At 38.2% G+C, this 13966-nt stretch overlaps 2 protein-coding genes across 3 annotated transcripts; both read left to right on the top strand.

Annotated features, from left to right (window-relative positions):
• Positions 1–87: 87 nt before the first annotated feature.
• On the top strand, positions 88–3051 carry pex11g (peroxisomal biogenesis factor 11 gamma). Its single transcript, XM_066648086.1, has 5 exons — positions 88–330; positions 960–1148; positions 1402–1580; positions 1827–1898; positions 2014–3051. The coding sequence occupies exons 1-5, from the start codon at positions 268–270 to the stop codon at positions 2237–2239; spliced, it is 729 nt and encodes a 242-aa protein (XP_066504183.1). The 5' UTR covers positions 88–267; the 3' UTR covers positions 2240–3051.
• An 864-nt stretch (positions 3052–3915) lies between these two features.
• Positions 3916–13672, top strand: si:ch73-40i7.5 (amyloid-beta A4 precursor protein-binding family A member 3). 2 transcript variants are annotated; one of them, XM_066648328.1, is made up of 12 exons: positions 3916–3976; positions 4067–4163; positions 5224–6373; positions 6473–6512; positions 9071–9216; positions 9458–9544; positions 9656–9832; positions 9977–10156; positions 11589–11801; positions 12167–12286; positions 12365–12505; positions 13073–13672. In XM_066648328.1, exons 3-12 carry the CDS (start codon positions 5321–5323, stop codon positions 13142–13144), a joined length of 2229 nt encoding a protein of 742 aa, XP_066504425.1. In that variant the 5' UTR covers positions 3916–3976; positions 4067–4163; positions 5224–5320; the 3' UTR covers positions 13145–13672. The 2 variants fall into 2 exon arrangements, with proteins under 2 accessions (XP_066504425.1, XP_066504424.1); XM_066648327.1 differs by having other exon boundaries at positions 3936–4163.
• The last annotated feature ends 294 nt before the right edge of the window (positions 13673–13966 follow it).

A 13966-nucleotide genomic window follows, 5' to 3' on the forward strand; every position in this document is an offset into this window, starting at 1 on the left:
TTTTGAAATCAGTTGTTCCCCAACATACAGACTCTCTTTCTCTCTCTCTTTCTCTCTCTCTCTCTCTCTCTCTCTCTTTTACCGTAATGTACTCACTTCTTCTCAAGCAGTTTGTGTGGTTGAAGTCGAGGTAAACTCAAGGAACCCGTCTGAATTAGCCTTTGATAAACAGTCTATTCTTTCTCATTCTATTCAGGAAGAGCAGGTAGCTCATGTTTGCTGTGTTTATTGATCAGTAATAAACGAGGAGTAGCCCACTGTCCAGACATGGAGAGCTCACTAAAGTCAGTGGTGAATTTACTGGAGTCTTACAGAGGGAGAGACAAAGTGGTGAGTGTTTAAAGAGGGTTGGTGTCCCAATGTTTGTTATAGAATATCCTGCAGAGTCTTAGCATTCGGCAGATAAATGGCTAACATATTATTACATTATTAAAAGTGGCAAAAACTGCCGATCTATATAATACAGGAATCACACGTTGTTTTGGGGTCAAAGGGCAAAGAAACGCATATTTTGAGTGGACAATTTGGAACTTTTGGAATTTATTTTCTTAATTTCTCACATACACCCCCCACCCCACTGATAATCAGGTGTTTTATATGATTAACATGTCAATGTGGTGTTTCTTTGTATGTTTCATAAATGTATCATGGGTTAAATAAGCAGTCAACATCATGTCAGTTCTTGTAGGTTTAGCGTCCTCACACACAGATGAATTCAGACAGCCAAGATTTCTTACATCATAAACCTAAGGAACCAACCCCCTTCCACTTTTGGGGCGGAGCTTTCAAGTTGCAGGCAAGTGGCAGACCTGTAGATGGAAATAGAGGGAGGAACTAATTGTATATTCATAGGTCTGTGCATGAGGTAAAAAGCTAAACACCACACAGGACAGTTGAATTAGTCCCTTTACTTTTAAATCTGACTGGAAATATGTCTCTGTTTTTGGTGATGGCTTTAGGTGAGGACACTTTGCTATGGATCCCAACTGGTGGGTGGACTTATGTCACAAAAGACTGGTGACTCCTCTCAGCTTGGCAAGAGTCTGCTGCTGTTCTCGGCTCAGCTGAGCCATTGCCGGACAGTGCTGCGGCTGTTTGATGACCTTTCTATGGCCGCTTACTCACAAAGCTATGGACTCGGGGCCACGGTAAGGTACAGTTATTAAAATATGGTCAAATATAATTAATAACACTATTTTGATGATCCATTGTAAATGCTTTGTTGATTCTCTTGTCTTTAATTGACATTCTATATGTTATTCTGACTGTGCCCATAACCTTAAACGTCAATTTGCCCACACTTTAATTCCTTAGTTTCACAACTTAATTTCATAGTAATTACCATCAATAAATTAATATAAAACCTAATGATAATTACAAAATATATGTTTCATTTTACAGGAGCAGGACAAAGTGTTACGATGGATGTCTGTTCTGATTAACTTTGCTGACCAGCTGTATTACCCCTGTGAGCACATCGCCTGGGCAGCTGATGCTGAGCTCATTAAAGTCAAGTCTGCTAAATGGTGGACGCTTTGCACAGCCCTTTGGGGCCTGTCCTTACTTATGGGTACTCTCAGGTAAAATACAGCAGAACTGAACACTGACCAGATGCTTTAGATTTCCTTTTGGAAAACATCTTAGAAATTCATCTAAAGTTGTCTATTCTACTGCTTTAATTGTTGAATGAGGATATCAATATAAAAATATTTACTAAACATTTGCAACATTTACAAACCATTTATCAAAACAGGATTTCTGTAATTTAGATTTGAGCATTATTTCAAAATTGTTTGATGATATTTTTAAACATTAAATGGTTTTAGATCTCTCAGAATTATTCTGAAATTAAGGAGGAAAGCACAGAAATATAGACGGGCTGGTCAAGTAGGTGAAAGGTGAGTAAATCTTTATGAGGACGATGTCTGATTATTCAAAATTTACTGAATTAATAATTTCATTCAAATTGATTATGAATGAGATGGTTGCTGAAATAGTTTGGTTGTATTTTAGGGATGAGGCAGTTATTGTCACTGTTGACATTCAGAGGAAGATTTGTGAAGAGGTTCTAAATGTTCTCAGTAGTCTGGCTGATCTGAGCAATGCTGTTCACTGGATGCCACCTGGATTTCTTTGGGCTGGCCGCTTCCCCAATTGGCTGGTGGGACTAATGGGGACCTTTTCATCTTTGATCGGAATGCTGCAGATGTGCTCCAGTGACCAAAGTGTCAGTGTTTGAGATGATGGACTGTGGGCAGCAGAATGATTGTCAAAGATGTCATATATAACGTAATTATTTCAAAGCATTTGCATTATGGCAGCAAGCTTTACATTTCCTCAACACTATCGCTATGTAAAAATAGTCTTTGAAGTAGCCTCATGAATGTCCAGAGACCACTTATTCTTGTGTGAAAAATACACACAGTAAATAATTGTAACACTTAAAAGGAAAGTGCATCAGTTGCATAATTTAGACACAAAATAAAAAAGAAAATTTTATGGATTGCCTTTCACATACGTTGTTGCAAGTTTCATAGTATAGTCATAATTTTTATAATATATTGTTCTCAATTATTTTAAAGAAATGGAGTGTACAGAATTCTTTCCAAATGCATTCAACCAACAAATAAATATTTGAATTTAACCAGCACTTTGCAAAAGTTTTATAATTTGTTCTTAACCATAGTAAATTAGACACACAATGATGTGAAGGCAAAAAAAAAATATTAAATTGCTACAAATTCTACAATTAATAACACTGTAACAGGTTATATTTGCATTGTGCACTGGAATGAATAATTTAATCCTAAATTTTAGGCTTAATATAAATATATTGTAATATGTGTTTGGATCATTCACTGTTACATAATTTCTGAATGAGCATGTTTACCCTTGATAACGCACATTGCCAGGTTTAATGACCAAGATTGGTATTTTATGTTTTATAATGTGATGTAATGGTTTACACTGAACAATTGTATGAAATAACTTAAGTCAGTATATGACTATGCTGATTGAAGTTTACGTTGCTATATGTGACAATGTATAGATTTCACTACAAATAATTAAATACATTATTTTCTTATTGACATTCTGGGCATTATAGTTTTTATTTCTTATTGATGGGCAGGTTTTTTCAGAACATGTAACATGTAATAATAATAACTTAACCTAGTTGGATAATTATTAATTCATTTATTCATTATCTGTAAGCGCTTATCCAGTTCAGGGTCGTGGTGGGTCCAGAGCCTACCAGGAATCAGTGGATTGGAATACACCCTGGAGGTGGTCAGTCCTTCAGAGGGCAACACAGACACACACATTCACACCTACGGACACTTTTGAGTTGCCAGTTCACCTACCAACGTGTGTTTTTGGACTGTGGGAGGAAACCGGAGCATCCGGAGGAAACTCACGCAGACACAGGGAAAACACACCACACTCCTCGCAGACAGTCACACGGAGGAAACCCACGCAGACACAGGGAAAACACACCACACTCCTCGCAGACAGTCACACGGAGGAAACCCACGCGGACACGGGGAGAACACACCAACTCCTCACAGTCACCCGGAGTTGGATAATTAATAGTTTAGAAATGGAGAAAACACAGTGAATATGTAGTAGTGCATCTTGAAAGTGGAGACTGATTAGGAAGCCTGTATTTTTGCCACCTGAAAAAAACATGTATATAGTCTGAGTATCAATGCAAATATTTCTTTCAAAATAATATCTCATGACTAACTATCTTATTATAATGACTTGGCATCATAATAATGTGAAAGAAAAGAATATTATGTATTAGATAGTAAGTAATAACTTAGGGAAGCTATTTCATATTACGAGAAATAATGGAAAATTAAATTATACTTTTATAGATTATGCAATCGATTAGTCACGACTTCGCTGTTTGCGCATGCGCGTTGGAATCTCATGGCTGAGTAGGGTTTGGAAATGGAGCTGAACTATTGTGAGAGTACGGACTTTATTTCTTTACATTAATGTGATACACTGAAGCTCCCCACTCAGCCTAGAGCATGATATTGGGTTTTTTTAACATTTACAGGATACAATGGAATCAAATTAATGGGAGCTTGAAATGATCCACGTCAACTTTCTTTCACCGGTTGAAACTTGCAGTTCGTTTGATGACGTACAGTCAGGTAACTGTTTTTCTTTCATTTCTTTCATGATTACTACATTTTAATGACGATATCAAACCTTAAATTAAAACCTTGTACAAATTCACTCTCTGGTTTTCAACTGTCAAATGTCACTCTGCTTTAGTGTTACTGCAGTTTGAACGAAAATCCACTGCCTGTAATAAGATACAATATAATCGAATAGATATAGAATAGTTTAATGGAAGACACTGTGCAGTGGGGGGTAGAGGGGGGGGGGTCATTATTTATAACATAGCATTATAATTATAACAGCTACATGGACAAGAAGGGTCTTGTTTGTTTGTTTGTTTTTCTTTTTTATGCAGTGCTTACTCTGCTGCTTTGGATGTAATCTATCACACTATGTTTGTAAAAGATATTACGACTCCAGACTGTTAAGTAGTAAGTCTTAATACCTCCAGTTGCCATGACATGCTTGTAGATCATGAATTCACTCATGTGTAAGACAAAACAGTGGAATACACTTTGCCATTTTCTTTGCATGAGATAGTTCTTAATCCACAGTTGTTTAAGACATTTGTCATACACACATGTATTTACTTTAATCATAACCTCATCTTGGAGGGCACACGGTGGCACAACATGTAGTGTTGCTGTCACACAGCTCCACAGTCCTGGGGTTATGGGTTCAAACCCAAATTCAGGTCACTGTCTGAGGAGTATGGTTTGTTCTCCTTGTGTCTGTGTGGGTTTCCTCCATGTGCTCCAGTTTCCTCACACAGGCCCAAAATCATCTTAGTTTTAAGATAATCTTAACAAGGACAGAGAGTGTTCAGTGTGATGCTCACCCCACCACTTGAAAATCTTCTTTGTTTCAAGATGCTTTTGGGAATCCCAGCCCTGGACAGATTGAAAAGTGTCCATAGGTGTGAGAGTTGGAGTGTATTGGACTGGTGCCTGTCTGGGTCTGTTTATTCCTTGTGCCCAGTGATTCTGGGTAAACTCCAGACTCCTACCACAAACCTGAACTGGAGAAAGATTTTACAGAAAATAAATGAACGAAAAATCAATTAATAACTTAATCTTTCCTTGTTCGTAGGTCTAGAGATCTCTGGGAGAAAATGAGTGACCTATGAGGTTTAGAAAGAGGACGTTTGGCTTTGTTTTTCTTCTCAATCACAATTTATCAGCCTGGAATGGAGAAGCTGGCAGACATTGTCAGAAATGAAGAGGTCACCTCCTGTGAAGATGAGCTGCTGGAAATTTCAAAACTCATTCCTCAGAGAACAAACTTAGCTGAAGGGACAGCAATAACCTGTGCCTCAACTAAGGTCACAGAGGAGGTAAAAGATATTGCCACTGATGCCAGAGGGAAATTAAATCATCATGCATCCACACAGGCTGAAACAGGGAACAATCTTACAAGGCCTCTGCTGGAGGATCTTGACTCCTTCAACTTAATAGAGCCCCCTCCACTGGACTGGAAGTCTGACTCTTCTAGTGAATGTTCACTTCAGGATATGAATGAACCTGGATCTTTTCATACTGACTCAATGGATGTACCATTAGAGGAACTAAGTGATTATGGAGCTCAGAACACAAGGTTTACACCAACGGAAACACCAACGGAATTTGAAGATCTTACAAATCAGGAAGTGAATGAGCCTGAAATTCTGGAGAAAAAGGAGGAGAAGGCAGAAGAGGAGCATAAGTGTCAAGATTTGGACCACTCCCACATTCAAACATTACTCAATCAGCTTCATCTTTTTCACCCAACACCTTCTCCTACAGATACTGCTCTACAAACAGAATCAAATCAGCAGGCATCTAGCCCTGATGCTGTAAATCACAGTCATTCCTCCCCATGCCAGGAGCCAGATGTTGGCACTTACCAGTCTTGCTCTGATGGGATAGCCTCTGGACTGCTATTCACAGAAAGTCATCAGAGAGATCTCCTAGAGCTGCTGGAGGGACGAGAACCAACTGAACCTCATGCAGTTTACCAACCTCAAAATACTGAAGGCCACAATGAGCATATGCCACAGCTTACAGACACTTGTACACGGTACACTACACAGAGTGGTGAGGCTGATGAAGTGGTCTGTGTTTCTTATGGCCAAGATACCTGGCACAATCCTTTCCTTGACAGGTTTATGGTCTCAGGCTACTCAGAGGACAAGGTCTTGGAAGACTGGCAGCAGTCCAAAGGTGTGTCCTCAGACGAGGTGCCCTCCCATAGTGCTGATGTGGTAAGTGAACACACCCAGTTAAAACCACTGTTAATTAGCAAGTTATTATGTGAGCTTTCTTAACATTTTTATAAAATCTTATTCTGTTTTATTTTACAGGATGTTGAGGTTTCTGAAACTCAGCCTTCTTATAAAGATGGTAAGAAAACAAATTAATTATTTGGAAAACAACTTCTTACCTAACAATTAAGTTAGATAGGCTTTTTCCTGGTGGTGTACAAATATAATCAAGTTGTTGCTGAGAATTTCACTTCTCTTGTAATGCTGACATGTACAAAACCATGTAAACATCAGAGACCACAACGATGTCAAGAATCCCTTATGGAGAAAAGGGAACTGACAAAAAGTGTGTGTGTAGCAGTGTGTAGCTTCTGGTCAGAAGAATGGCTTCTCAGAAAAATGGCATGGTCACCTCAGGACCAAAGAACGTAACATCAATCAGTGTATTAAAATACTTGGATAAGGACAAGACACTAAATGCTCAAAACTGCATATTTTATTAAATTGTTTTGCTTTTTTTTTTTTTTTTTACTTTTTATTTAGTGCTTTGCATCATTTTTCAAGGAAAAAGAAACATGAGTAGAACGTAATCAAAAACAATAATTACACACAAAAAAAACAAACAAAAAAAAAACTTGAACATTGGGGTGACAGTTCTCAAATATAAACCTGTTGCATTTGGGTTGTTATATAGTGTCCATTTCCGCCAGTTACATTCAACGGTGTTAATTTTGAGCCGCAGTTTGAGCCGAATGTCAGTTTCTCCATTTTATAGATCTCTTCCATTATTTCCATCCAGTATTTTACTTTTGGTGGCTCTTTTTTCATCCAGTTCTTTGTAATAACTTTCTTCACAGCCACAATCATTATTTTAAAGATGTAGACGTCCTCTTTTCGAATCACATCCTCTAGGGTCAGTCCAAGGTATAAAACCCTTGGGTCTCTTGGAACCTTATAATTGAGGACTCCGTCTATTATCCTCACCACCTTTGACCAAAATGGTTGTAATTTCTCACATGACCATAAGACATGTAGGTGATTGGGATTCATGTGATCACATTCTCTCCAGCAAGGTTGATTTACTTTGATTTGTTTACTTTTAATATATGGTGTAATGAAATATCTTAATAAATTCTTCCATCCAAATCCTCTCCAGCTTCTGGAGCTGGTGGAGCTGAGTTGTGTTTTACACATCAAATCTTTAATCAAATCAAATCAAACAAGTCTTTATTTTCTATTTTGAATTCTTTTTTAACCTTTTCAAATGACTTAAAAGTATTTGCCTCAGTCAAAGTACCTATTGCTGTTATGCCTCTTTCTGTCCACCTGCTGAAAGTCTGGTCAGTGCTTCCTGGTCTGAAAGTACTGGTGTATGAAGGCCACAGCAGTAATCGGCAGTCTCCCTCGAGCTTATATCTCTTTACTATTTCCGCCCATATTGTTAATGTTTCTACTACGGTAAAGTTATCATCCCCCTGGTATCTGAGCCAATTCTTTCCATTTAGCAGTACAGACTGAAGAACACCAACATATAATATATCTCAATTGGGCGGAGTAAAATTGAGTAGAGAAAGTCCTCCCTGTTCTTTCCCCAACTGCAATGTCTTGAATTTGATCCCGGGCCTCTTGCCTGCCCAGATAAACCTCGATATTTGTCTGTCCCAGGCTGTGAACTGGGATTCTGGGATTCTGACTGGTAGAGAGATAAACGGGTATAACAATCTGGGGAGTACATTCATTTTAATCACTTCGATTCTGAAGATAAAATCCATAGGGATGGATGACCATTGTACAAGATCTCTTTTTAGATTGCCGTTGATGTTTGTGTAATTTGCCGTGAAAAGTTTATTCAAGTCTTTTACAATTTTAACTCCTAAATATTTTAATGCTTCCAAGTCCGATTTTAATTTGTACTTTTTTTTTATTAATCTATTTGGAGTATAGTTGATACAAAGTACCTGTGTTTTCATGATATTAAGTTTGTAACCGGATTTCTGTCCGAAATAATTTAGGATTGTAAAGAGCTTAGGAAGGGATGAGTCTGGATTTTGGATATATGTGATAACATCGTCTGCAAATAATTCTATTTTATGTTCTTGTTGTGCTATCGTTATTCCTTTAATATCATTATTTTGCCTAATTTCTTGGGCCAATGGTTCGATAAACAAGACAAAAAGTGAGGGGCTTAAGCAGCATCCTTGCTTAGTACCCCTGTAGTGTCTGAACCTAGATGAGAGAGTGCCATTAATCTTTAATCTAGCTGTTGGTTCCTTGTAGAGGGCTTGTATATTCCTTATGAATTGGCTACTGAAGCCCATCCTCTCCATAACTGCGAACAGAAAGGGCCAGCTCACTCTGTCAAAGGCCTTTTCAGCGTCGAGGCTGACCAAGACAGTACCTATTTTTGCTTGTTGACTGTATCTATAAATTGTTTTGCTCTTTTACAGAAACAAAAAAAAGATACGCTTTTTTTACTTTTAAGAGCAATCCCTTAGTTTTGTACAGCACTGTACATGTTTCAGTCTGAATTATCTGTAGTAATTTGGATTATCTGTTCTAATTTGGTAGAATTACACAAACGTTCTGTATATATCAAATTGTTAAATTTATTACAGATTATAACACCTTTTCTGGTAGGAATTATTCAGTGCCTATTTCAGTAATCAAGTAATAAACATTGCCTTTTGTTTTTGATAGTGCCTGGTCCTTGTGATCCTGAAGATCTTCTGGATGGAGTCATATTTGGAGCAAAATACCTGGGCTCCACTCAGCTGCAGTCAGATAGGAACCCTTCCACCAATGCTCGCATGGCTCAGGCCCAAGAAGCTGTAGACCGCATCAAGGTAAACATGCATTCTGGGAATCTGAAAGTACTTAATATTAATTTTTTGCTTCAGTACTTCAATGCAGCATTTTCCTTGCTTCTGCTGTGTTGTCTCATGTATAAAAACAGAAAGAATGTATGCAAGCAATATTTAATATAGTTGTTTATTATGTTAGTACAGTTTACCTTAATAGTACATGAACAATTTAAATTCTGTAATGTCATCACAAGTGAGACTTTATTATGTTTACTAAAACCAGGCACCTGAAGGAGAGTCTCAGCCAATGACTGAGGTGGACCTCTTTATCTCAACTCAAAGAATTAAAGTGTTGAGTGCTGAGACACAGGTTTGTGACAGATGTTAGCCGTCATAATTAGTCGTTACATTCTTATGTTCCTGATTTGCTTGTCTGATTACAGTCAATCAGTTCAGTTTATTGGAATCTTCTTGTCTTTAGGAGGCTATGATGGACCATTCTCTGCAGATGATCTCCTATATAGCTGATATTGGTAATGTTGTGGTCTTGATGGCACGCAGGAAGCCAGCAGGTCATAAGCCTTCAGATGCAGCAGCCAGCTCTTCAGCATCACCCAAGAAATGCTGGATGATCTGCCATGTGTTCTCCTCTGATGATGTGAGTTTTCAAATTTCTCTCCTCAGTCAGCAGAGGTACCTCTGAGATTGTTTGATGATTTTTGTGAGGTCTGTATCTAAGAACAAAGCCAGACTCTGTAACAGTAAACCTTAGTAAATTACTGCATGCTCTTGTCTGCCACAGGCACAGGTTATAGCTCAAGCAATTGGACAGGCCTTTGGAGTTGCATATCAACAGTTTCTGCAAGAAAATGGAATTAAGCCAGAGACACTACGGCCAGGGGATTACAGTGATTTCCTCGGCACACAGGAACTATATAATGGAGACCTGGTCCACTTCTCACAGTCTGAAAACATCAGAGAGGTAAGGAATGACACCTTTTTTGTATCTTGATTAGTCATATATCTGCTAATAAATCATTGTTTTTGACTTGTTTATGACAGAGACTTGATACATTTATAGGATCTATTAAAGACCTAAAAGTATGCCACTAAAACTAATAAAAATGTCAGCTTAAAGTTTTATTACACACCGTTTCCAGAAATGGTGGGATGCTGGGCAAAGTATAAATTAAAAAAAATACAATGCGAAGATGTGCAAATCTTTTAAAAATAGTACAAAGCCAATATTTTACTTGTTGCAATGTTATTATTTTTTGAAAAATGTATGCCCCTTCTGATTGTCGCCAGCAGCATGCTCCAAAAATTTGGTAAAGGGAGGACAAAAGACTGGTAAAGTTGTGTAATGCTGTAAAAATATTGGTTATTTGACAACAGGTTAGTGACATGTTTTGGTTTAAAAGAACATCTCAGAGTGGCTGGACCTTCCAGAAGAAAAGATCGAGAGGTGGTCACTGTAAAAGATAGCATTGGCAAATGGTGAAATAATTTTAAAAAACACAGTGAACACAGTTGGTAGCTGCATCCACAAATGCAAGTTAAAACACACAAATACAAAGAAACTATAAATAAACAGGATCCAGTATGCTTCCACCTTCTCTAGGCCCAGGCTCATATTACTGTGATGCAGTACACTAATAAAAACGCACCCCAACTTTTAAAAAATGCTTTGCTGGCATCAAATTTAAAATGGGAAAATATTAAGAAAAAACTTTCTCAGTTTCAACATTTAAAATGTTGTCTTTGTACTATATTTAACTTAATACTGAATTTCAATGTGGACGGCGCAGTGGTGCAGAAGGTAGTGTTGCAGTCACACAGCTCCAGGGGCCTGGAGGTTGTGGGTTCGATTCCCACTCCGGGTGACTGTCTGTGAGGAGTGTGGTGTGTTCTCCCCGTGTCTGTGTGGGTTTCCTCCGGGTGACTGTCTGTGAGGAGTGTGGTGTGTTCTCCCCGTGTCTGCATGGGTTTCCTCCGGGTGCTCCGGTTTCCTCCCACAGTCCAAAAACACACGTTGGTAGGTGGATTGGCGACTCAAAAGTGTTCGTGTGTGTGAGTGAATGTGCGAGTGTGTGTGTTGCCCTGTGAAAGACTGGCGCCCCCTCCAGGGTGTATTCCCACCTTGTGCTCAATGATTCCAGGTAGGCTCTGGACCCACCGCGTCCCTGAACTGGATCAGCGCTTACAGATAATGAATGATAATTTTTTACCTTTTTGTAAATGGTGTTTGTAAATTATTTCCACTGATTTTACATTCATTACACTTTGGGAAACAGCATTTCAGCAAAAGAATAACAGAAATATCATAAACAGAATGAGACATTTTAATGAGATTGATTTGTGTTATCGAATACACTGGAGTAAATATCTTCTCTTTACATCATTTTGCTGTAAAGGTTTTTATAGCCAAGCATGTAGGAGAGATCCTGGGATTAGCAGTGGTAGAATCTGGTTGGGGCTCCATCTTGCCCACGGTTGTGGTCGCCAACCTGCTTCATGGAGGCCCTGCTGAGCGGTCAGGAGAGTTAAGCATTGGAGACCGAATTATGTCTGTGAATGGAACCAGTCTGGTGGGCTTGCCCATCACTACCTGCCACAACATAATCAGAGTAAGAACAAACTTACTGTACAAGCCACTTCCTTTTTTTCTACATGCATCTCTTTGTTAAAACAATTACATGGGTTTTAGGCCAAACCTCAACCTTGGTAGTATTTTTAAAATATTTAATGTCTTTTCTATATTTATTTGAAGTTATATGTTTGTGCAAATACGACTCCAGGACGGACAATATCACATCAAACTACACAATGATTGGTTACATCTTGATTTAAATCAAATGTAAAAGTCTGTTCAGTTTTGAAAAATCCTCTTTCATCTTTATATTATTGTTTGAATTACCTCTTGTTCCTGTAAAATACTCGTAGTGGTTATCCTTGTTCCTCCTTTGTTAAATTAATCTCTTTCTCTCAATAGGACTTGAAGAACCAGTCTCAGGTGAAACTCAGCATAGTTCACTGCCCACCAGTCACCATGGCCATCATTAAGCGTCCAGACCCCAAATATCAACTGGGCTTCAGCGTGGAGGATGGCATTGTATGTTACAAAGTTACCTGTTACATACACCTTGGTATACTATATGTCTGATGCATTTTAACTTTCTATTCTGGTTAGATTTGCAGTTTACTGCGTGGGGGCATTGCTGAGAGAGGTGGCATTCGGGTTGGTCATCGCATTATAGAGATTAATGGACAGAGTGTAGTAGCCACACCTCATGAAAAAATAATCCAAATCCTCAGTAATGCAGTTGGAGAGGTAAGGGTCCCAAAATGGTTTGTTTGCTTTTTACCTCAAATATAAATGTAACAAGTTGTAAAAAATCTCATTAAAAATGTTCTACACCCTTTTATTAAATATTAACAATATTCCAACAAAACGGTTACAATGTATGTGCACTTTATTCCATCTTACACTCATTATTCCTACAATAATTCATTTATTGTCTGTAAACGCTTATCCAGTTCAGGGTCATGGTGGGTCCGGAGCCTACCTGGAATCACTGGGTGCAAGGCAGGAACACACCGTGGACAGGACATCAGTCCTTCACAGGGCGACACACACACACTCACACCCATAGACACTTTTGAGTCGCCAATCCACCTACCAACATGTGTTTTTAGACCATGGGAGGAAACCGGAGCACCCGGAGGAACCCCTCACAGACACGGGGAGAACACACCACACTCCTCACAGACACTTGATTCATTCATTTACAAATGAGAAGAATGCATCATGAATATAAGTATATTTGTAATACATTTAAATGATGTTTGCTTCTTTTATATTGTCTTTGAATCATTATCATCATATTTTATTTTATAGATTCATTTGAAGACCATGCCAACATCCACATATCGTCTTTTAACCGGACAAGAGCAGCCTGTCTTCCTGTGAAAAAGATAAAAGGAAACTTCATTATTTTGTGCTACTTTTTAAGCCACTCAGAGACATAGTTTTGTGCAATCTTGAGTATTAACTGACACTCTGCACTTCAGTATCCATATGCAAACCAGTGCTAAAACCCTGGATCTCAACTTTATATTTTGATATTTGCTTACAGCAGTCAAGTTTAATTGTCAGAACGTCAGCTACATAATGCACTAGGTAAACTCTAATGCAATTCAAAGCATGCATATTTGTATGCCACTGTGCCTTGGAGATTGTTAATTGTGGAAATATGTTTGTGTGTATGTGTTCCCTTTTGAAACAAAGTTGCTGTAGACGATGTAAATGAGTCCACTCAAAAACTGTTCACACATTTATGTAATTCAGCTGTCAGTGACTTTGTCTTTGCTGGAAGAGTTGAGGCCATGCATGCTGTGTTCAGAACTTGAGCCTCAGTGCCTGTAAAAAATGAGTGACCTTAATTGTCTCAAGGTGTCTGCTTTTAGAAATATTAGGACTATTTTAATAGATGCTGTATCTGATGTTTAATAAAAAAAATATATTCAAAAAATAATGTAATAGTCCTTTTATCTTCATGGCCTAGTATGTTACCAGTAAGTGTCAAGAAAGCTATTGCCTTGATTTCAAGTTCAGTGCAACCTGGTTGTTATATGTAAGATTTAGGAGGCCCTGTCTGGTCACTGACTGGTTGTTTACTGAATTATCAGGATGTGGATATTGTGGGCCAGAGACATAAAATTGAATCAATAATTAAATAATTTTATGAAGGCAATCACTGAATTATAATTATAAATTATAATATAAATTAAT

Source organism: Hoplias malabaricus, chromosome 16 (assembly GCF_029633855.1).
Source record: "Hoplias malabaricus isolate fHopMal1 chromosome 16, fHopMal1.hap1, whole genome shotgun sequence".
Classification (NCBI taxonomy): domain Eukaryota; kingdom Metazoa; phylum Chordata; class Actinopteri; order Characiformes; family Erythrinidae; genus Hoplias; species Hoplias malabaricus.